Source organism: Rhodnius prolixus, unplaced genomic scaffold (genome assembly GCF_049639745.1).
Source record: "Rhodnius prolixus isolate KJV_2025 unplaced genomic scaffold, Rpr scaffold_2, whole genome shotgun sequence".
Classification (NCBI taxonomy): Eukaryota; Metazoa; Arthropoda; class Insecta; order Hemiptera; family Reduviidae; genus Rhodnius; species Rhodnius prolixus.
Window position 1 is genome coordinate 54,147,811 of NW_027411592.1, and position 23,940 is coordinate 54,171,750.

General features: G+C 31.5%; 2 protein-coding genes across 6 annotated transcripts in view; one reads left to right on the forward strand and one right to left on the reverse strand.

Moving 5' to 3' along the window:
• Positions 1-23,940, forward strand: part of LOC141449993 (LON peptidase N-terminal domain and RING finger protein 2) — an 85,814-nt gene that overhangs the window by 179 nt on the left and 61,695 nt on the right. For 2 of the 5 annotated variants that reach the window (XM_074119974.1, XM_074119971.1), the window contains exons 1-7: positions 9,233-9,348; positions 11,561-11,726; positions 12,918-13,039; positions 13,708-13,910; positions 15,115-15,222; positions 18,224-18,375; positions 20,891-21,013. The gene's annotated coding sequence lies outside the window, so the exon portion shown is untranslated. Of the gene's footprint in view, positions 1-9,232; positions 9,349-11,560; positions 11,797-12,917; positions 13,040-13,707; positions 13,911-15,114; positions 15,223-18,223; positions 18,376-20,890; positions 21,014-23,940 lie in introns of those variants that run through there. The other 3 variants (XM_074119975.1, XM_074119973.1, XM_074119976.1) reach the window with 3 other exon arrangements.
• Positions 6,604-9,570, reverse strand: LOC141449995 (speckle-type POZ protein B-like). The gene is made up of 2 exons (XM_074119979.1): positions 9,227-9,570; positions 6,604-8,247 (listed from the first exon to the last, which is right to left on the reverse strand). Exon 2 carries the CDS (start codon positions 7,840-7,842, stop codon positions 6,838-6,840), a length of 1,005 nt encoding a protein of 334 aa, XP_073976080.1. The 5' UTR covers positions 7,843-8,247; positions 9,227-9,570; the 3' UTR covers positions 6,604-6,837.

A 23,940-nucleotide genomic window follows, 5' to 3' on the forward strand; every position in this document is an offset into this window, starting at 1 on the left:
TTTATGAAATTTATCTTCTGATGAATTTTAGAGACTGATTTTAAATATGATTCTGGATAATAACAATTCCATTTTTCAATCTAAAGGTTTTATATTATATAATGACGTTTCTGACCACTCCGGTTCATTCCTGTATAAATAGAGTTTATTATCATTTACCACCATGTTCTTAAAAGATAGAAGTTCATCTTGCTTTGTTTTTTTATTTTTATAGAAAATATGTTTGGATCCGGTGTGGTCTTAAACGTCTTTATAATCACAAAATAAAGAGCATTTAAACTGAAAAAAATTGCTTCGATATAATCCACCAAATGAAATCTGTTTTAGCTTTTATATATTGTCCTCGATTAACTAACAGTTTTACATAATTTCCCAATTTTTCAACTTCCAATCTTAAATCTTGATTACTGTTAACAATGATAATCATATATATTAAATAAGTGAAAAATAAGAGCAATATTTAATAAATTACTAAAAATTTTGCTCGCTATTAATCTTATTAAATCAATGGTAAATTTTATAATAACTATTTGGTACTTTTTAAGTTGAAGTGCATTCTTTTAATAATAACAATGGAGCAGAAAATATTTGATGCTTTAAAAATAATCGAAATGCCTCTCTGAAGCTTGATAGATTTTTGAAAAGCAAGAAAATTCTATACAATTTATGTAATTGCTTATTGTTTGCTCATTCGATAATGGCACAAGTTGAATCACTATGGCAATTTTAATAATTTTCTCTTATTAATGTTATTATTAAAGGCCTCAATTTACCCATTATTATTTTGTTAAGAACTTTCTCAGTTATTGCATTTTTCGATGCATGTTCGAAATTAAATCTATTTACTTTGATCTCCAGTTAATTAAATTAAATTAATATTGCTGTGTGCTCACCTGTAAGGAAAGTGAGTTGGCCAGTTCTGCAGGGATCTGTCTTTTAGATGTAATGCACTGTTTTGCAAATCGTATTTCCTGTTGTTAGTTTTAAATATGTTAGTATTTTGAGAAGGTCTTGAAAGTGTTCATACCAGATTTCTTGCTGCTTTCTGGATTAAAAACAATATTCCAGACTTTTTCTCATATAAATGAAGAGTATAACTCCCGAAGAGTGTGCTAAGTGTTGGAGGATGTTCCATTTTGTGTGACAGTCCATGTCCGGTAACAGTGACTGTGCAACGACAGAAGATGACGCGGTAGTATGAGCAGAGTACTTGGAGAAGGACAACAAGGGTCAAGATGGTTTTCCTAGTAATGGTGACTACAGATAGCTGCTTTTAAATTGATGTTGATTAACAGACTCCTTGAGGAGTTTTATGTAGTTTAAATGAAAAAAAGAGCGGTTAGAAAAGATTGAACGAAGCGGGTTTGAGCTCATGGACATCTGCTAGTGATCCTGAAGCGCTTACCAAACTGTTTTACTTGCGTGCGAAGTGGACAGAATAGAGAGATGTGTATAAACTTATTCTCAGGTAAGTCTCTATCATGCCTCTCTCAAAAAATACGCAATCTAATCCAATTAGTTCTGTCCCAATGAAGGTAAAGTAGGGTCTTCTTGTCGCTGAGTCCGTGGGCGTTCCAGTTTGGCATACCCAATGAAAATTGTTTTCTTGTCAATGATTCAACTTTCAAGTACTTTTTTTATACTTTCTATAAATTATAAAATAAAAACCAGTGCTGAAGTTGGTCGAAATAGTGAAACTGGACCCCAGCGGTTGTGAATGAAGAAATAACAAGAAAGTTAGAGAAAGTTATTGAGCTAAATTGTTGTTGTCCCCCTTAATCGTTTGGGTTTGCGTGCTATCTGGAAAACCATTGTTGCCATTTCACGTTCACTGTCCGCTTAGATAAACTGTATGAGCCTATACGGGTTTTGAACTGTGTTCAAGTTGCTTCTCGTAGACGAATGATAATATTGTACGGCCTTTACTGAACCCAGTTTAGTAAGTCACCATTCATCTGCCACTATTGCCCCAGCTGTTCTCTGACAACATACCTGAGTGCTGAATAAATAAAAGCGTGCCTTTGATAAGCCAAAGCAAAAACTGCACATCAATAGCTGAACAGACATATGTATGTTTAGGCTATCATTAAGAGTTACGAATAATGTTTATTTGGATTGAGAATACGCAGAGACAATTAAGGCTATGATGATGAATGCAATCTAATTCTTCTTACGGTACGAACTCATTAAGACTGATTTAAAGCAAAAAGAAGAGAGCATAATGGAATGTTCTGACAGTAAGATATATATGTATGTAATGGCCTTATAAAATGCATTATTCATATACAAATGAATCAAACTGATGTTTGTTTTTTACTTTATGAAAAAATAAAATTATCATTCAGAATATAAAATTTGCAAAGGAAAAATGTTTTTGTTGTTCTTTTACTTTTTGTTTAGATTTAGTTCATAATGTATGGATTAATTATAACATTATTACAAATAATCTATTCCTACATATTTAATAATGAGCAAAGGATCATCTTTATCAAATTGTAAATGCCTTTTTTTTTGTATTTGTCCTCCAGAAGTAAGACCTTCTCAATAATTCAATAGACTGACAAAGAGTAGATACATAGTTCCGCATTATAAAATGACCAATTTAAAAATCTAAAATACTGACACAAACTATATATCTAATGGGGTAAATCCAAAACATTGAACTCAAAAAAAAGTTAACTGTATTTCTCTTTTAGCTCATTTTATTCAAACATTTAGACGCATTTTAAATCTTGTATGTTTGGTTATATAACCAGAAAAACAAATACGTTCTAAATTCACATGAGTTCGTGAAGATAAGAATTATGTGCATTTTATTTTCAGCGGTGCCAATTGTTTAATAACATGTTAGTTTATTACAATTATTCAAGATGTTATTTTACAAAAAAAAAAAAAATTATGTCTCTAAGAACCGTTATTGGTAAACGTTTCGAACCACAATTAGATCACCTTCTGCGACTGAAATATTATGTTCTAAATTGGAATATTATATATCTTTCTTTTAATATGCTAGTAAATGTAGTTCATAAAAAGATTAACCAGTATAGTATGTGACAGATACATAGTTGAAGTCAAATTCTCTATACAAAACTAATGGATGAATCAACCTCAAGTAATGGATGAAACCAGCCAGAAAAAGAAGAAACCCGCATGCTTAGACGAATGAAACCAGCGATATTACTTCTTAATAGAACATTAGGAAGTTTTCTTTTTGAATTGATAGTTAATTATATTGTAGTTATGCTTTGTACCACATTACGTTAACAGACTTTCCACTGAACATAATATATTCAAAAAGCAGAACATCTCGGTGCCTTGAAAAAGTACAGACAAGAGATGGAGTCAACTAGAAATGCTGACATCGTTGCTTCAAAAAAGAGACGCTCTGACCCCCAGCTAGCGATGAAGTTCAAAAAAAAATAATAACGATCAGACAGAAAAGATACAACAAGAAAGGAAGGAATCATATGATGTATATTATTGAGGAAGTATACTAGAAAAATTCTGTTAGCTGGAGCAGGGATTGTGATACCCAAAACCTATCATTGGTTTTGAAAGTTGTGTTTTTCTATAAATTTGTCTTAAATAGTCCAACTCAATTGTGCTAATTTTTTATAAATTCGTAAAATAACTTTATTTTTAGTATGGATATGTTGTTGGATGTCGTTAAGATAGTTTTTTATTCGAATTATATTTGTTAACTTTTCTTAATGTTAACAGTGGATGCGAACACTTGTCACTCTACCTTCTAACGTATTCTATTCAAATGCTTGATCATATTGTTATTATTATTAGCATTAGCCATGGATTTCGCTACTTGGTGCAAGTCGATTCTAGCTGGATTCTGATGATGCGTAGCTGCAATGTGGTTATGGATCGGCCCTCATTGTGCATGGTTGTGTTGGAATACTAGCTTTTACAGAAGCACAACATTTTCTTTTGAATTGCTGAGGTTTCAAATGTACTTTGTTTCATTGCGTGTAACAAGTTGCATCTTTCGATTTTGGGTTTCCATTTTCGTATAGTCCAGTATGGCCTTTTAACTAAACCATAGCTATTGATTTGAAAACGGAGGCTTCATTAAGAAGATCTTTTGCTTTGAGTATTATCTAAGGTGCATTAGAACTGGATTGTTTAACCTTTTTGGGAACACTTAAACTTTCTGAAGAATTACTAAAGTCCTTCATTCCAGGTATTTATATAATCCAAACTTTTTGTAAAGATATTAATTGAGTAGTTTATATTATTGAGGTACTACTTATATCAACAAAATAATATTTATAAGAATGTCTGTTTATTTTTCAAATTCATCTATATTATCATCATATATTTTTCAAGAATTTTTGAAAGCAGATTATTAATTTAGTAACTCAAAAAATCTAAGACAACAAAGTGAAAATTATGAGTAACAATTATATCGTACCAACGGAATTGACCTGCATTGACTTTATTTAACTTCATTGGTGATTGGTTCAGAGTAATTAGTACTAAATGTTAACCACATTTATTTTCAATGACTGAAATTTAGAATTTTCTAGAAATAGTGTAAATATTAACAAACTTTGATCAAATGTCGCAGCAGCAAAACAATAAATTCTCTGTGTTCTTCTCAATACTTTCCATTTATTAAGATATAACTTTTTTTAAGAGAAAATTAATTTAGGAAGAAAAAATTTCATCGTCGGCTTTTGAAATAGAGATCCCTTGAAGTACGACAATATAATTGAGACAAAAGTGGTTACAAACTCCGTGATTGTGCCTTGTGTATACAAATTAATTATTAAAAACTAGACTCAACATATTTGAAAAATTAATTTCTGATATTTCCGGGAGAACGATTTTAACTTATTCGATTAAACGATTTTACTTAAACTTAAACGATTTTACTTATTCTATAAAATACAATTTCAGAGATAATGCCACGCTTCACATTATTAAATAAATTAAAGTAATGTTCACTTCTGTTGAAATTAAAAAAAAAAAAATCAGGGGTAAACTCTTAAGAAATTCCAACCTTTTTCCAGTTTAAAGACATCAGCTAGAGTAGTTTTTCGAGAAATTAGTGAAAAACTGAAAATTACACTTCTGAACGCACCATTATCTTCAATTACAAAATTCCTGCAACTCATTTAATCATCGTTAATATTACGTAAGTGCTATCACTTTTATGGGTCTATACCCATACTTTTTAAAGGCACTTAAGGGATATGCAAACATAAGGGCCTTATGTTTTTATTACTAACGAATAAAATTACAAAAAAAGATTACAAATAAAAGTTTCAGAACTGAGTACGTGTAAGTTTAAAGTAAATCATTGGGACCTCTTATGAAAAAGCCATTCTTTCCCAATTGCCATTCTTCTCTCTTACTTTCGTGACATTTCTGATAGATCGACGTAACTCAAATATTCATACTTGAGAGTGTCCTGGTGGCATCTAAACGCAACATCAAATTCCACCTATGATTTTCCATTTTTCAGCTTAGCTGACTGGACTGCCAAATAGTACTTTATTTTATGCATGACTCACCGTCTAAGATCTACAACAATTGCAATAGTCGCACCAACTTAAATTGTTGACTATTTCTTTAGAACTTTGTTTGCTCTCCGTAAAATTATAAATTCAGTCAATATATATCAAATTAATAATGTTAACGAGGAACTTCCTGCAAATTACACCATATTTTCTATTTATTTACCTCCCAGTATTGGCTCAATAAAATGCTAAACTAGTTATTTAAAAAAGATAAATTTTCCTACATGCTACATATATATTACTTTGTAATAAATTCAATTACAAATGTATAATTATATTATATAATATTACAGTATTATATACACGTACAGAAATATTTAAAGAGAGGCCTACTCGTTTCTTAAGCAGCTCAACACAACTCAAGGTTCTCTACTTTCAAGCTTGGCAATGCTGTTTTGCAATTGAATCTCGCGCCCTGTGCAATGTTATATAAGGAGTAACGAACTTTTAAAATTTATATATAAATAATCTGCTTAACAAAAACTTTCAGATTAAAAGTTGAGTTCAAAGTTGATTAAGTGACAAGAGATTCAAAAATCTGCATGTACTTAACATTTCATTCTAGCTTGTAACTTCATTTAATTTTTTTTCTAATTTTCTTTCCCTCTCACTACAACTGGGTTTTCTTAGATACTTTTACAATTCCCTTTGAAGAATGATTTTAGATTAATAGATTTTCTTATAGAAGTTATTTAAAACTTAAAAATTCGACGTATTTTCGGGAATTTAATAAAAATCTATCTCAAATTATTAACTAAACTAAATGTACATTAGTCCTGCCCGTTTTTATTTTTAAATATTTTTGGGCAGTGAAAAGAAACGCTTTCCATTTAATTTATTAAATACATATCCAAATCTTTGGGTTTCTTTTTTTGGCCTCTCGTGCCAGGCGAAACAGCCAGAATCTTTTAGTTAATACTTTTACTAGATTACGAATACATAAATTTTGTAGAATTGTGGGGGTCAAAGACCTGCTCTCCTCTCTATGCGTTTCTTAAAAAATATTGGGGTGATTAGGTGACTGGTCCACTTTGGCCTAGGTGGATATTTGTAGGTAATATCACTCTAAATAATGTTTCATATAATTTTAGACTGCATGAAAAAATCTCATGTAATATTAATTACAACGTAAGTACATTTCAATGATTAAGTTAAGTACATTGATTTACTTTACTTGCACACAGGTACAAACTTGAAAATAGTTTAAATAAAAGTTTGTTCTTTTGAAAAATATAATAATAAAAATTATTTTCTATAAAATAAATTTAGGAACTTCACCTCAACAACCAGCCAATTTGATTTTTCATTTTAATGCTAAAGCTCTAAAAGCTTCCAATGCAAGATGAGGGTGGGCCAAAATTTTGGTTTTCCATCCCAAAGTTTCAATTATGTTTATTGCATTTTGTTTAATAAAATCTATAGCACAGGATTTAAGATGCTGCGCGCTTAATACATCAGCAAGGATAAGCATTTCTGAAGCATTTTCTACACACATCTTCTTACAAAGCTGTTTTTCACACATAATTTTCAGTATTTCGAGATTGTACTTGTCAGCAGCTGCTATAAGATCGCCAGTTTTGCCTTTTTCATCTATCATATTGCTAATCCTTCCAGTATAGATAAATCTTAACATTTCTTCCAGCACCTCTTCATCAATATCAGTAATAACGACTCGGTTATTTTTCTTTTCCTCCATGTTATGTGTAAACATTGCTTCGAAAACCGGACTTCTTGCAGCAAGTACAGCTTTGTGAGCAAGGAATTCACGCCTCTCAACGATTAATGTTACATCGTAGAATTTCTTACTTTCTAACAATTGTCTGAGATCATCCGAAAGGCGGCTTGTGGGAACATCAAATTTTATGTCTGTTGGTAGAAGAGATTCTTTGCCAGATAATTCAGTTAGTTCACACAATATTGTTAAAATATCGTATGGAAGCAGTTTATTAGATTGATTCAGCAGATATTCCACTGCACAAAATTCCTTACAGTCATAAGTAATTTTTTCTGTAAATACTGACTCACCTTCGAAGATAATAGATTCTTCTTGTTGCGTATTTAATAAACAAAATTTGAATTTCGTTGCCACTTCGGGTTTACCGCTTGTTACGAGCTTAAGTTGTATTGACAAAAACTCAGAATCGTAAATATATGGAGGATCAGCCCTTAACTGCCACACTGTTTTAGAAAGTGCTCCTGATGAAAATTCTGTGTAAAAACTTTGTCGACTTTGGCTGTAGTTTTTGATTCTCCAAATACATCTAACCATCACCTGTGGAAATATTGTGAACTCATCGGTGTCACCCATTCTCGGCCACAGCAACTTCACACTCACTCTGAACTTCGCCTTTTGTTTTTTTTTTTTCAAAGTATAAGTGTAACACGTGTTTTCTAATATGCAAGTAAACAGCGTAAAGGTCTGGGGATTACCTCAGCTTTAACCATATGTTCTTGGATTCTTGATATTTCGTTTAGTTTTCGAGATATTTTTATTTTCCTCTAAAGTGTTTAAGTGTTAGTGGCGGATAAGTAAAGGAAAGGGTGTTTGAGAATTGTGTAGGTAATTAGACTCGTGTCGAGTTTAAAAGCAACTAAAAATGTATACCCCAAAATGCTAGCTTTTACGGGAACTGTGCTCTATTTGACCTTTTCAAGGAAATGCACACAGCATAGGATGTTTACTTTCTGCTTTGAACCAACTCTCCTTGTTGTCCTGGAAAAATGTAAAAATTGGAGAGGTTGTTAGTGTCTGTCCTGAAATTAATGAATTTTTCAAAAATTTATTGTCTAGTCCGATGGTGGCACCTATTTTTTTTTTGGTAATGATTTAAGTCGGGTCAACATCTTAGGTTGGCGCTCTGAATTTTTTCCAGTGCACTGCTGGCCTCCGCGGACAGTGTTCCCTCGTTACAGACAACTCACCGGACAGTGAGCTGTAAGAAGCTCCTAGGAAGAGAAAATCTGAGGGTCAGCAGTTGGATTCAAACCCGGGAACTCCGCGTATTGGTAATCCAATACGCTAACCGCATAGCTAATCCTCTCCCTCGGTACCTGGTTTTTTTTTTTAATTTACATATTTGAAATTTACATACATTCCCTAAAGAAAACTCGGGGACACTGGTGGTTCAGTTGCGTGGAGAATCGTCAGGGTTGTTGAGAGACGAGATAACGCACAAAAGAATTAGGATAGTGTGAGAGAGAAAGAGAGTACCTTGGTATTTTGTCTTCACGACTTGAGTAGGGGATGTTGAAGTCGTGAAGAGTAAGGTTTGAGACATAGAAAGGAGAGTTATCTATCCATCAGAATAACTTGGATTGGAATGTCAGAATAGTTCGTCGATTTAGCTAAACCAAACAACTACAGAGCGTGTCCGTATGTCTCCATATGTTTGATTATCGTACTGACTATTTGGATCGTTCTCCAATGTTGGCAATGTTTGTCATTGTTTGCCTCTAAGTCTTGTGTGCACTTCACGTGTTTAGTTGGTCTAAGCATCTAATCTCAAATTTAAATTTTCTACGATTCATGCCCACTACTTATGTATGTATGTATAACATATATTCCTAAAAATGTGAAAAATAAGGCCAAAATTTCCTGAAATATTTAGATTTTTCAAAACAGAACTCTGGTAAAAGCAAATAAAGAATATGTTAGTAACTGCTTGTTACTACAAATTGTGTTTGTTACTTACTTTTCCAGTGCTTACGATTTTTGAACACTGATGTAACCTCTGACCCATCTTAATCAGGTTATGCGAGGCAATTGTGGTATGCAAATAATTTATGTAACTGGTTTCATTTACTGCTATTACATGTAAGTAATGTAATTCTTGGCCTATTCACACTATTAGGTGTTTTAAATTTCTTACTAATAACATTTACAAATAATAGCGTAAATATATAATTTCTTTTTCTTAAAATTAAAGTGGCCCAGATTATGAATAACATGCCGGTTACGCCAATGTTTCGTAGACAATCAACAATAGTCTGACATAAACACTGGTGCAGACACTCACACGGCTTTTCTTACTATAATTCTCAAATTTCTCACTAATCAATTTTTAGCAAACTACCAAATGTTTGTAAGATATTTAAAAACGAAATAAAACCACATTTTTGGACCCAGATGTTCTCAAAGTAGATATTTCAGCTGGAAACTTTGATATCGCTATGCTTTCCTTACCTTTTAAGAAAAAATTTAAGACACTGCATTTTTGACGGAACTACTAGTAGTTCTCTAGAGAAGTTCTAATAAGGAAATGTGTGAAGATGACCTGAATACGTATTTGCAGTGTGACAATTCCGTGTCCCATCTCTTAAAGATACAGTGCATTTTCCTTCTTTTTTCTTTTTTGGCTCTCTGGACTTCGCAAAACGCCACGGAACACCGTGTTTTATTGTATTTGTTGTGTATGGTAAAGTTGTGTGTATATGTTTTATATGTATGTGTATTATATCCTTAAAAAAAAGTTAGGAATGGAATTCTGATATTGAAGAAAATGTACTAATTAGAACTTTGATAATTGTAATGAGAGTCGTTTGAAGGTTCGTAGCACTTGTTTGCTTTATTTTGTGCAAAATTAATCAGAAACTATTACATTATCACCTTAACAGAAACTTAACTTTTAAAACTAAGTTTTCATGAAGGAGATTTTTAACTTTTTTTTGTCTTTATAGTTGTCACATTTAGCAAAATCCAACAATCTTTATAGGAGCAACCTTTATAGGGGTAATCTATGATTATGCACGACAATTAATGGATTAGCGCAGATTAAAAAGCAATATATAATGGAATTATGTTATCATGTTTTTGTATCATATTCCTGGCTAAGTGGCAGTCATAATGTGGTGACATAATACTAAAATATGTGCCACGAGAAAACACCTAGTCGCCAGAATTGGATATTGTTATTATTCCAGTGTTAAGGAGTCTCTTTCACATTCTGAATAGTTTAGTAGATGATGTTAATACATTCACGAACCAATTTTACCATGAGCGTTCAAATATCCTTAGGGAGACAGAAATTGTTGTATTCATCAAGATGAGAAATAGATTGCTTTAAAATGGTAGAAGTGATGTAAAAGTGAATGGTAAAAAAAACTAACTACTGCTGTTGGTGATATTGTATATCTGAATAGAAAACTCGGTTTGACTAATCATATGACTTCCTCTTATTAATTATAAATAACAAAATTATTTCAAATGTTTAGTTTCGCTCAAATAAATATAGTATAGATGGTGAGAGCAGCAATGAGTCGCACACAGGTACAGGAGAGTTGAAATGTTTTATTACCCTGCATTTTAACTGAGAAAGCACACCGCCATTGTTAAGTTCTAATTGATTTTCCAGAATCCCCAATCCTTATGGCTTTGGAACAGCACTGGCTTGGCGAGCGTTGAGGATGGGCCCCCAGCCTTACATTAGCAAATTTTGTATTTTTATTGTGGCTCACTTTGATCATGTATTGATATACAAAATACTGAAATAGAAATCATCAAAAGATGAGTCGTTATTACTTTTCCAATGCAGCTTATCCAGCACGTTCTTCTCTTCATCCTTGGACTTCTTTACATGAAATTCTTGTTTCGTGGATGGCGTATCTATTTTTTATTTTCTATCTCTTCTAATACGGTGTCTGGTTCTCTAATCTTCTTATTATCTTTCATTTTTTCCCCTCTATTGGATTTATTCACCTGAATACTATTACTTTTATCTTAAACTAGGTCTTACTACGAAAATTAATTTACATGCAGCTGTACGATGAGTTTTCTACAATAGGCTCTCTCAGAACAATATACTATTCCACCAAGAATGCATTCAGAAAATTTTTGCTTAACCAAGTTAAGTAAGATCATATAACCAGAAATTCAATTTTACTAAATAGATTATTTACTTTTTCCTACTTTGCATCAGAGGAAAGTATTAGAATGTTTTTACGTAAATGACTGTTAACAAAATTTCCTCTTAAACTTGAAATCTTAATTAAAGACGTAATCTTCTTATTTCTTAACTTTGTTTCAGCAGAATTGAGTAAAGTGGTTTGTGAATTCTGGAAAATCTATTAATTTTACTTCAAGTTTAATGATGGCTTAGCTGACTTCTGGGATGGAATATAGTGCTTAAGTTCAGACTATTTATAAGCCTGCAGTTGAAGAAGCTACTGAACTTCTAATTTATTTGGAACAAACTTGTTAGTTACAATCCATAGTATCTATATTATCTATATTATACATCAGCACTTCTTCGCTAAGAAATAACAAGTACGTTGTATTCTATCACTGTAAAAATTGTTCCATTGAAATTCGCTTTGCCATTTTGGGTGGCCTAAAGCAGTAAAGTTTTTACCATTATATAGTTGTTTAAAAAGGAGAAAATCCGATTGCGAGAGGTCCAGGAGAGTATGGACAACAAAGCAGAACTTCAATCTCCGATTTTTTGGATGGTGATTTATGAAAAGTTTTGGAAAGTGTTGACATGTAATAAGATTAAACCATTTCTCCTGACCAATGTTGGATGTAGATGGCGGAATTTTCATTTATTTCTTAACAATAAGTCCCAGTGTTGATAGTTTCATCGGTTTTCAAAAATGATACCATCCGCCACTTTCATACTATAGCCATGTTTGTTTACAAATGTAGTTGTTAGCTTATGAAAAGGGTTTGGGGGTTCAATCTTATCCAAAACGTTGTTTATTGTCATAGAAGATTCAATTTTTTATTTCAAATAACGGATCGATCGAAATAAAAAGGTTGTTTTTGTTGGGCAAATGTAGTAAAGAAACAAACTTCAAAACATTTCAATTTTTCCCGATCATTTAGATCTTGAGGCAACCACTTTTTGGGTTTTTCCATTATGCCAATGTGTTTGAAGCATCTAAAACAGCAGTTTGGCTAACTAAAATTGCTCCACGATCCTCCGCTTCAGTGATGGGAGTTCAAAGCATCATGTTCGGTAGCACGTTCGTGAGCCATTGTTCTGGTGAAAATCTTCAGACTGAACTTTCTGAAACCAAAGTTACACAGTGCTCCCACCAATACTGTCGGTGCCCTCGTGCCGCCTTGGCAGCGTTGTATCAATTTGAACTAAAGAAAATCCTCCGAAATTGCTTCCTCGAGTTGTCGTACCGGTAATAAAAAAAAAGAGGAAAAACAATAAAGGTTGCAAAAAAAAAAACATTAAGCACTCTTTGAAAACCAGAAAATTAGTAGTAAAGATAGTCTATCAACAAGACGATATTAAGTTGTTATTTCATTCAGAAAAACGCTTTGAACAGTACATATTTAAACCTGCAAAACTCTCCTTCCAACCTAATAGTTTTTATAACGAGTGCGATTGGGCTAACCGCATTTACAGATATCTAATACTGTGTTGTGTAATATAGGACCAGAGAGACCAACTGTGACCACCGCATGGTTACTTGGAGGGAGCAACTTGGACTGTACTGACTGTAAAAGTAGGTCAAGATTAGCGCAACTGCCCTTGACGGCAAATCTTCATCAGAATGTAACTTATGCTTTCCATTATTTTATGTGTTCTAGAATCTGTTTTCATAATCTGATGATTATATCTTTCACTATAATAGAATTTATTATCTTATGGGATAAAAAAAAATCTAAAATGAAATCTCAGAATTTTAGCAAAATATTAAATTCTAACCAGATTTATGTAGGTGAATAACAACGTACAATTTAGTGAGATGGTACTACAGGGGAAAGCATATCGTCATGCATTCCTCTAAGCAAACATAAAATGAATTTTTCTGATGAAAAAAAAAATCTCTATAGTAAACTTACACTTCTCATAAACTGTTTAGAAGTATTTAAATATTATTTATTTATTTTTCTCTGTACATATGAAAATACAGAGAATGCAAGTTACATAAATACATGGTTATTAATGAAACAAAATGTTTTCTAACTGTTGTGTTACAAAAAAGCTGACTAAACCATAAAAACCTATACATATGTTTGCTTAAGTTAGTAAATTCTTTCATGAAATCAAAGCAAGTTTAAAGTCAAGCTATCTTTTATATGCTGGCATTTTATTAAAAATTCTTTTTGAAGCAATACGAGTAAATAAAAGAGAGACAGAAAAAAAACAAACATTTACAATGTGAAATATATGAAAACTGTACATTTATACTTTAATCGACATGTTTTTTTAAATTCTAGGCTTAAGAATGTTTTCTCTAAAGTTTCATGCATAACAGAACAGTTGAGGCCAATCTCTTCCATCCAACAGTCTTATAAGTCTTCAAAACAAATTAACTTTTCCTGAAACGAACCAGCGGGGGTAGCCAGTCCGGGAATAGAGAGTATTGTCCTTCTCTCTACTGTATTCGGAAGAGTTTCTGTTTTCATTAAGCACGTCTCAGGTAATTGATTATCTCCTAACTTTTTATGTTATAATATTGCTGGCCTCCTCTAGTTACCGTATTTTGAATACCTTTTTTTATGGAAGTGCCAACTTATATGAGTATGTTTGTAGTGTAAGAAGAGGCCATTATATGGAACTGCTAAAGCAGCGGTTGAAACACTGCCTTTGTCTTTTTTATGCATTTTGAAAACATTACATGTATTCCCTTTTCAGAGGGGTTTGATAGGACTCCACAATAGACGAGGTAGATTTTTTTGATTGAAGTCTGCTTAAAAAATTCTTACTACTTCAGTAAAGCAGTAAATTCAGAATCTAAGTAAATTTTCTGAAATGAAAATGGTCCTAAGAAAATAAAATACATTAAATGGGAATTTTAAATGAATGCGGAAATAATTGTGTATAAGATTTTTTTTTTATTTCAAGGTTGTGAACAACTCTATTGAACAATTTGCTATCTCGATTTATGTAAGCGATGTAATCTTAAGTTATATAAAACTGACTGGTATAATTTATTTATTTTTAATTTTTTGGTATTGTCAAAATGTTAATTTATAAGCCAATACTTTTTGATTTTATTCTTGTGTTATTTTAAATCCACCATTTTTGTATCAGTTTTCAGCTCATTGGACCAAGCACTGTAATTTGGCTGGTCTATTTATATCTCGATCAAAATGATGTATCTACAGTTTACTTCTAAGACGTAAAACTTATTCACGTAGGAATGTTTTACTGACACATCTGAATCTGTATTTTTAGTGCATTTAAGATGCAAGTTCCTAATTAACTATATTTTTTTTCAGTCACGCAAAACAGGTGTTTCTTAATTTATTACAATCTATGACATTGACTAGAATATTCTTATGTGACAAACATGGCTCACATCATTTTTCCCTATAAAAATATTTTTATAATTATTCATGCAAAGGTCGAGAAATGTTTATACTCTGATTCTTTCCATAAAAGTTATTCTCATTTGAACAATGAGTTTACTTATAAATGATAAGGTTTCCTTTATGAAAATAAATTCTTTTACATATTTTTACTATTTGGCCGATTGAAATGGAGCATAACAAATGAATGTTTTTCTTTATTTAATTTTTAAAAATTAAGACTACATCAAAACAGTTTTTAATGCATTTAATCATTTTCTTTTGTATCTATATTATTGCCGAATATTTATGCCTGCTTTTACTGTTTTCTAGTTACGCTGGTACGTGTAATAATGCTGTTTGCTGTGCATATGCTGAAAAAATGCTGCTGTATGCTTTCAACTGTATTTCCCTCTTTATTTTATTCTTGTTGGAAAAACTGTAAGTATTTATGAATTATCTTCAAATATCTGACTAATTAATGGCGTTCAATATTTCGTTATTTAATCACTTCATTATAATCCGCCCATAAGTGGAAAAGCAGGCAGAAAACTTGATTACGATTGTAGATTTTGTAATGAACACAATCAATTCTTATTCCGGATTTAGCAGCACAAGAATTGATGAGTGTATAATATCTATACTCAGGTGAAAAAAATGTACATCTGGGTAATTTGAAATATTGATTTAACAGTTTTATCTGAATTTCCTGCATTTTTGTTGACACTTTATTATTGAACTATCATGTCAAACTACTTAGTTGAAGGAAGTGGAGCAGTTGCTATTTCATGGAATGTGGCGTTCCTGCGCCTATTCCAGTCAAGATTAATTGTGCACATTCCTCAACACAATTCTATCATTAACATTACTAACTACCAACACACTCACAGTACCAGGGCCTATAGAGATGGTTGATCTATACAACTATTTAGTTATAGCGTACCCAAACAGGCAAACTCTGACTCATTACCTCACACACGTACACATTATAAAAGCTTACAGACGCCTATATTCTATGATATACATTGACATTTAACAGAGCTACACTGCATCTTCTAGATCATAGTGTATTTGGTTGTTATTAAACAATTTCTTCCTCATTTTAAAACAGTGCAACAGTTCTTAACCTTTTGCCGACACTGTCAAAATAGATATATACTCAGACAGAAGATTCACAGACTCTGTCTCACGACACTGAAACGGCAGGAGCTGATATGAATACGAGATAAGAGACTGCTTCTTAGAGTACGCTGACGTTTGTTCTTTACTGCCAATAAAAAACAAACCACTGATTTACTAAACAATCGTATGACAAGTCTGGAGTTGAGAGAGTCCCTCTAGCCCAAAATCCTCCGAAAAAGGTCCAAGGTCCTAATTGTGTTCCCAATCTAACTTTACATACCGAAAATTCTCTCCATTTCAGAAATTATTTTTTCTTATCATAAAAATAATTCAAATAAATAAATAAAAAACATCTTAATATACTGCCTGTCTCCAGACAATGTTTTCTCACTAAAAAGATTCAGACTCTGTGGAAGAGGTAATGAAATGGTAGCAAGCCAGGAGTTGAACTTGCATCTTACTATTTACTCCACCGCGCTACTAACTGATATATCACGATGAAGTGATATAATATTTTGCATTTACTTTTCATTTGGAGATTTTCTAATAGTGCAATCTATGCTCACTTGAACCACTTCTGCTTGGTTGTGAATGAAAAAAAAAATCAATAAATAATCCGTAAACTATGAAAAAATGTTATGGTCTCCATACACTTATATTTTTTCTAATTATGTTAATTTTCTTTCAACCTTATTCGGTAAATTGAATAAGGGTAAACATTCGTCATTTAGTAGTAGAAATTGGAAACGTTATTTGTAGGATAACTTTGTAAGTACGTCATACAATGTACATAACTTTTACAAAATAACGTCAAACTAAAAGTATTTCTCGTACACATTGAACGTCATTTATTTTTCTTGGTATTAAAAAAAAATAAAATAATCATTATATATGAGTCATCCTTTTTCGTAATCAGCCCTTGATGATGTACTAGGATTCCTTCGTATTAGACAGAAGTTCTCTACTTCTTTGTTCCCCGCAATATCTGCTACCACTTTACTTGCATAACCTCCAATAGCGCTCGTAACAAGTTCAATGCTGGGACACATTACGTAAAATCACCGTTTATATAACCAAATCTATTGAGGTTACAGGCTTGCATTACCATCTTGCAGTAATATAATTATTTGTATGTGTGAGTGTGTTGGTTTGCCACTAAGTAACTGTCCTTAATTAGATTGATTAATTTCACCAGTTTCAAAGTGTCAGCTAAGCATTTATTGAATATTATAAAATGTCTAAATGATATCCACATTTTGTTAGTAAAACTTAACGTAACATCTAATAAATTTAAAATAATAATTATTACAATTATTACATATTAAACAATTATTACTTATTTATTAAAGAGTCTGCTACTACTACATTAATTTTATTTCCCACTGTTTTCTAAAAGACAACAAAACCTTAGTGTAAATTGACTTGAGGAAAAAGTGCAAGTCCAACCTGTCGACCATTTTTGTGCCTTATAAAAACATACGAAAAATTTAGGTCAGATAACATTGGTAGCAGTTATTCTAGTTTTGATTATTTTATTTATACAACTAGTACTGGTTAGTATGTTTTTCGGTACTTTTCCGTTAGCCGGGCGCAAATGTCGCCAATTATGAACCAAACGCGAGCCAAGTCAACGGAATAAAAGTCGAAAACGTTCAACTATAAACAAATATTAATTAATATTAAGCAAAACAAGTTCAACTATAAACAAATGTTAATGAATTGAAAAGAAAACAGTTTTACCCAAAACTGTTTTTCGCTTGCGCCCGGCTAACGGAAAAGTACCATATAATCTAAAATTATTACGAGAATTTATAAAACGAAGGAAGGCATTCTTGAGTGTAGCGTGGGGTATTATTGCCATCATTTAGAAAATTATTTTGAATCGCTACATTTTATGTATACAGTGTTAATCGGTATACTGCCGCTTTAGAATAAGTCCAACTTGATATATGTTCTTTCTGGATACAATACATTTTATTTGGAATCACTCGTGTGCGTCACCATGAGCTATAAAACTGTGCGCTTTCCTTGTTTACATCGCCACAACTCAGAATGACAGATCTTATCCATCTTTGTCAAAGGAATAGATGTCAAAATTTTTTGCAGAGAACTACCACTAATACTATGCCCAAACAAACCGTAAAAGCGTTTTGTAGAGTGACCAGGCAATGTCAGATTTTCGAAATATTCTTATTGATTTACAGTATTTTATTTGTCCTATATTCAAGAGCAGAAACTATTGAGGTTCTTTACCTTTTTTGCAAAAGTTAAATTTGTGAGAAAGGTTCAATGTTATTTATTCCTGCAATTTTCCGTTTAGTTTAGTCGCTCACATCAAAACATGCAGGCAAAAGGACCAATATGTAGATACCACTTCTTCGGACTCAGTTGACATCGTCAACGATATTTCCTGTGGTGGTGAAAAATCATTTCGTAAATCGGCTTAATTGCAATACTTCTCTCATTGAGACAGTAAGTGAAAATGATAAATATTTTTAAAATATTGTATTTTTAAGTTTTGTATTGTTTCAATATCATTTACTTTTTACTTCTTAAGTAGATAACCTATTTACCTGCATGTGCGTTCATGCATTGGTGAGGTTTGTGTTGAAATATTTCTTGTATACTTTTGTTATATTCAAAATCTTATAAAAACATATCTGTGGTTCAGGTGAGAGTAATAGTCACTTCTTTTTTATTTTATTTTTTTCAACATATATTAAGTGAAAGTTTTCAATTGACAATCTGCAAACGGAGCTTATGTTTGCATCATTGGCAAAGTAAATTTTGGTATTCCTTTTTCTTAACGTTCATATTTTTTCTAGCAAAATTTGTAGCTTAAAAAATTCGTGACGTTTGAAAATCCCCTCATTTAAGTTTGATATATTTTATGAAATATAATTTATACGATTTAACTTCCCTGAACTAAACAAATTTTGTTCTGAGATAATGTATTTTTGTGTGAAAAGAATTTCAAAAAACTAATCATCGCTGAAATTAATCTTATATGTTAATTAATTTTTGAATATTAATTTTATTTTGGAATTTTCCGCTAAAGTTTTGCATTATACTTGGTGTGAAAACTAGTTATTTTCTTTTTCTTCAGTAGAAACGGTCTTACCGGAATATTTTGCAATTAAAATATTCCAAATAAATACATAAATAAATTTCTATGAATCTGATTTGCATTTTATTAAAATATTTAAAATAGCCGCGCTGACCAAGTAAAATTTTTCATGAATCATATACAAGATGAACGAAAGTACTTGTGAATCACTAAATGTACAAAGTAGCAGAAGTAGTTGAAGTAGAAATTAACATAAGTAGTTTCTTTTTATTAAAGTCTTTTTTCATCTTTTAAATGAAAGTTATCAAAAACTGAATATAAATATAAAAGTGTGATTATTAATAATAATCTAAATATAATTCTCGAAGTTGAAATATGAAAGCAATCGTAAAGTATTAGATAAGCAGCAAGAACAAATGTATATAAAATTTATATAACATTAATGTACTAGGATGAGGCTAACATTTCAAATAGTCTGCGTTACATTTAAATTACATGTTTGGTTATACAATTTGATTACAACTTTTTCTTTTTTTTTCTTCTTCTCTTTAGTAATGTTATGCATGCGCCAACAGTTAAGTTTGCGATAATTAGATTTAATGGCATTTCATTAAATATTAGGTATATAACATTTGGGAAACTGACGAAGTTATCTCCTCGAAAAGAGACGAATAATTTTGAGGATATTGATTGCCAACTAGATTTTGGTTTGCTAACTTATTGTATTCCTTTAAATTGTATCGGCGCTTATTTTTTTTTTTTTTTTTTTTTATCTAATTTCGAAAAAACTGAACGAACAGATTACTACAAAACCTTTAAATCAATAACAGTTTACGGTTTCCTCTAGCTGCAAGTTTGTCGTGTAATTGCTATGTATATATGTGTGTGTAAAAGATCGGAGAAGGTGAAATAGACAGTTGACGGAACAAGGATTCTCTTGAGTTTTCAAGTTCTCTGAGTACATAAGTGTTTTTTTTTGTTGGTCAGTTATATACTCGTAATGGAAAGTCGAAAAAAGTTAAAACTTGATATGAAGGCAAAGTGCAAACCAGAGACGCGATAATAAGGTTTTATTCAATACTAGGAGTGTTTAGGTTGAAATCTAAAGTGTCATTTTATTTTATTGTAAATAATATGGTTTTCTTGTATGATAATTATGAGAATTAAATGAGTTTCTGAATTTGAAAAAATGGTTTCAAACGAAGTTTTTCGCAGGTTTCTTTCAGTTTTAATGAGACTTTGTCAGAAACCATTTCTGATAATTTTTTTAAACCTAGTGGTATTAACAACTCACTTCATGGATTACAGTTATTTTAAAATCTTTTTTCTAAAAACATTTATTTTAGAGCAGTTCTGGCAGAGGGATGGAGTAAGCTTTTTACTAATATTTCATTCAAATTATCACCCACGTAATATTGAGGAGAATTTTATAAAATATCATATATTAAATTCGATATGTTGTTAAAATTCAAAGTTTTTGAAAAATCGCTTGAAAGTACGTTCTAACTTTTTTTATTTGAGCTTTCGTACGAAATATATAGAATTTCACTATACGGAAATGGATTTTCGAGTATATTCTAAAATGTTCTGTTACAGTCTCTTCCTTTAAAAGTCCTTTTATTACAGTGACTAATTAAAGCAACTAAAATATAGTCAAAATCTCTAGTTTAATGTAAAACTTCAGAGTTATAGTAAGTACAGTTGTGCTCGCAAGAATTTTTATTTAGTTTTTCTTTAGAACGTGTGAAATCAAGCTTGAGCAGGAAATGATCACCATTATTTCAAAACATTGTTTGTTGAGGAATCTTCTGAAATCTATGGGCATATTGCTATGAGCAAATTATTAAATATATAAATAAATAAATGTATTGTTATTATTATTTTTAAGTAGTAATTAAATGCTATTGCTTTCTATTGCAGGGAGATTGGCGATTAATATGCAGTTCGGAGTTGCGAGAAGAATATAAACCACACTTTCTTCGTTCTTAATGGTTCGTAAAGAAGAGGATTGAGATTCAATAAGCTGTCTTCATGTTTTTTTAGGTAAAAATATTAATATCACTTTTCATAATACTGAGAGATGTTAGTGTAGGGTATCTCCAGGAATTAACTATCCTATTAATAACTGTACAGGCTTCATTCCACTCAAGTCCACTAAGAGTGCTGACTTTAGTAAAATAGGTGGCTACGGCCAGTGTTCGCTAGGCGGGAAGAGCTTTCCTCGCCCAGATTTCTTCCTTAAATTGGTGGTGTATCGCGAAGACACATCTATAAACAGTTTTTGGATTAGGCTTCCAAGCTGAGAAGTATGCTATGAGGGTTCTCTCGAACGATTGTTGAAAAACTTAGGTAATTGTAGAAACAATTAGGTTATCTCTCTGACAAAAATTTAATGGCTAAAACCAGGCAGCTGCCTGGGGATCTAATAAAATTTAATTTAATTATACAATAAAATTATTAGGGAAGAGATCAGCTATCTGGTTAGCGTGTTGGATTCCCACGCGAAGATCCCGAGTTCGAAACTAGCTGATAGCCCTTGAAATTCCTCTTCCTAAAAGCTTCTTTCAGCTTATTTTCCGCCAATGTTCAATGAAACAAGAAGAACACTGTCCAGCAACCGGTAGTGCACGGAAAAAAGTTCACGGTGTCAATAACCTCAGATTTTGACGTACCTTAAATTAAAAACAAAATATAATATTAATAAAAATCAAATAAATAATTCATGTTTTCTGCGAAGAGGTTTTGTAAGTTACTAATAATAATGGAAAGATTTAAGTTTTTCACTTATATTTCACTGCAATGAGCAAACTTACTAGATGCCAGCACTAGAATCTCAAGGTTGTTTGCCTCAGGGTTACTGAACAAACCAAGACCTCTAAGAACAAAGAAAGTTAAGTTTTTTAAACTAAATCAGGTCATTGACTTACTTTCAGAGTGTTCAGGATAAAAAAGAAAAGAGTTATTATTTGGAGTCGATTCGTTATCATAAACAACATATGTAGGTTTGCGTTGAAGAAGCCCGTGTAAATGTATAGGTTACATCTAAAATAGCATAACATCTAATGGAATAAATATTGAGAATAAATTTAAAAGTATAAAAATGGGGACAAAACAAGGACTGCCATTTCCACAATATCGTTCCTATTTCTAGATTATACGGTGGAATTTTAAAGTTCATTTTTTTAATTACTAAAATAAATTTAAATAATCTGGTGCGAATATTCACCCTACACATCGCAATTTATGTTATTAAATTCTTATAATATGTTCGGAAAAAAATAGTTGGCTTCAGTATTATAATCGTTTACTACAATAAAACAGAACCTTGAAGGTTGCGTGGAGCAACAACTCCTTCAGAATCTTTTCTAAAATGAATTTTTTCTGAGAAAAAGTTTCCAACCGTAGAGACAGACCGAACTGACTATTTTCAATCTTCAACAAGTTAAAATAAAATAAAATTTGTACCATCGCGCAATACCTTCTCTTATAAAGGGAAAGAAAAAGTAAAACATGTGTTTTTTTATTTAAAAATTATATTATATTATTTAAAAGCGCATTATTTTTAATCTAAGGTCATTAACGTCCGGACCTTTTTTCAGTGCATTGCTGTTTCCAAACTGTTTTCTGGATTTGAGGTTATTATTATTTAGTATAAGTGCGTTGACTCCTCCAACAGGCCCAAAAAAAAATGTAGTTGTAATTTGTTGTTTATTTATTTATTTGTAAGGGCTTACATTTTTATATCTTTCTCGAAGAAGAAAATAATTGTTTTTTTAAATCGTAACTTGTTTAAGAAAGATTTGCAGCATTTTTTTTTATCTTTAAGATAATACGTTATCATTAAGAAATGTTTTTCTTATTTTGCTCACTTGTTCATTTAGCTTTTATCACTTCTTTCTAAAGGTCTGTTTGCAATGCCAATGCAAGCTTTGCATAGCTGGATTGGTTCTTATGAATCCATAAAGTTGAAGCAATGTGTTCTTTTTAAATAATAATTATAATAGGGGTTTTATGTTAATGCAAATAATTCTGTATTTTCCTGAGCAAGCTCCATTAAGGTAGGAATTATTTGATGGTTATGAGTTCGATTCCCGGTTTTGGTCTTGCATTTTATTGTATGCGTTGAAATGAGAAGTTTGTCGAAAATTTTATTAGCTATCCGCTTCTGAGCTCGATCGACCCAGGGATCGACTAGGATCAGGATCGCTAGTTGTTCTTTAGGTGTAAGTTAGCATATCTGTTCAATTATTGGATGCTTTGTCTTTACTCTTATGTGTTCTTTCTGCTAGGATCTGTCTTGTGTACAAGTCTTGGGTAAGAAAACCAATTTGGGTAGATCGATAACGTGGAATAAACTCGATAATATGGTCTGTGCGAAATGATCGGTGCAGTCCTTGTCTCTAAGTATGCGTTGTTTAAATCGAAGTCAGTGAATAGAACAATAATCCTTATTTCTTTAGCCTAAAATACTTTTAAACAATTAAAACCAGTTTGTATAAATTTAGTCCTACATAAATTGATTCTTGACTCAGTATTTTAATAATTCTGAAACGAATTTTCGATCTTCCTGTCATCAGAGCGTTTATAATTTTGATTATAAAATTTATTGCAAATTTCAGAAGTAATTTTACTAGGCCTATTAAAGAAATATTTTTGAACGATAGTAATTAATTCTATCTACCTTAGTGGCCTTAAAAAGTATTCGAAAAACGTGTTTTTTGATGCCAACTGCTTGTATCTATAGACAGTCTCAAAACCAGTTTTGCTATTCTCTTATTTTTAATAATGGTTTATGCATATTATGTGTTACGTAATTATAATAATATTATTATATGTAATTGTGGTTGACAAGATATATACATATATGTATAACAAAAACAACATATGTTATAAAAACATAAAGTTGGTTTGTTGTGAATCCGCTGGAATCTTTTTTTATTAACAAAAATTCCCTCTTGGCAGTTTTTTGA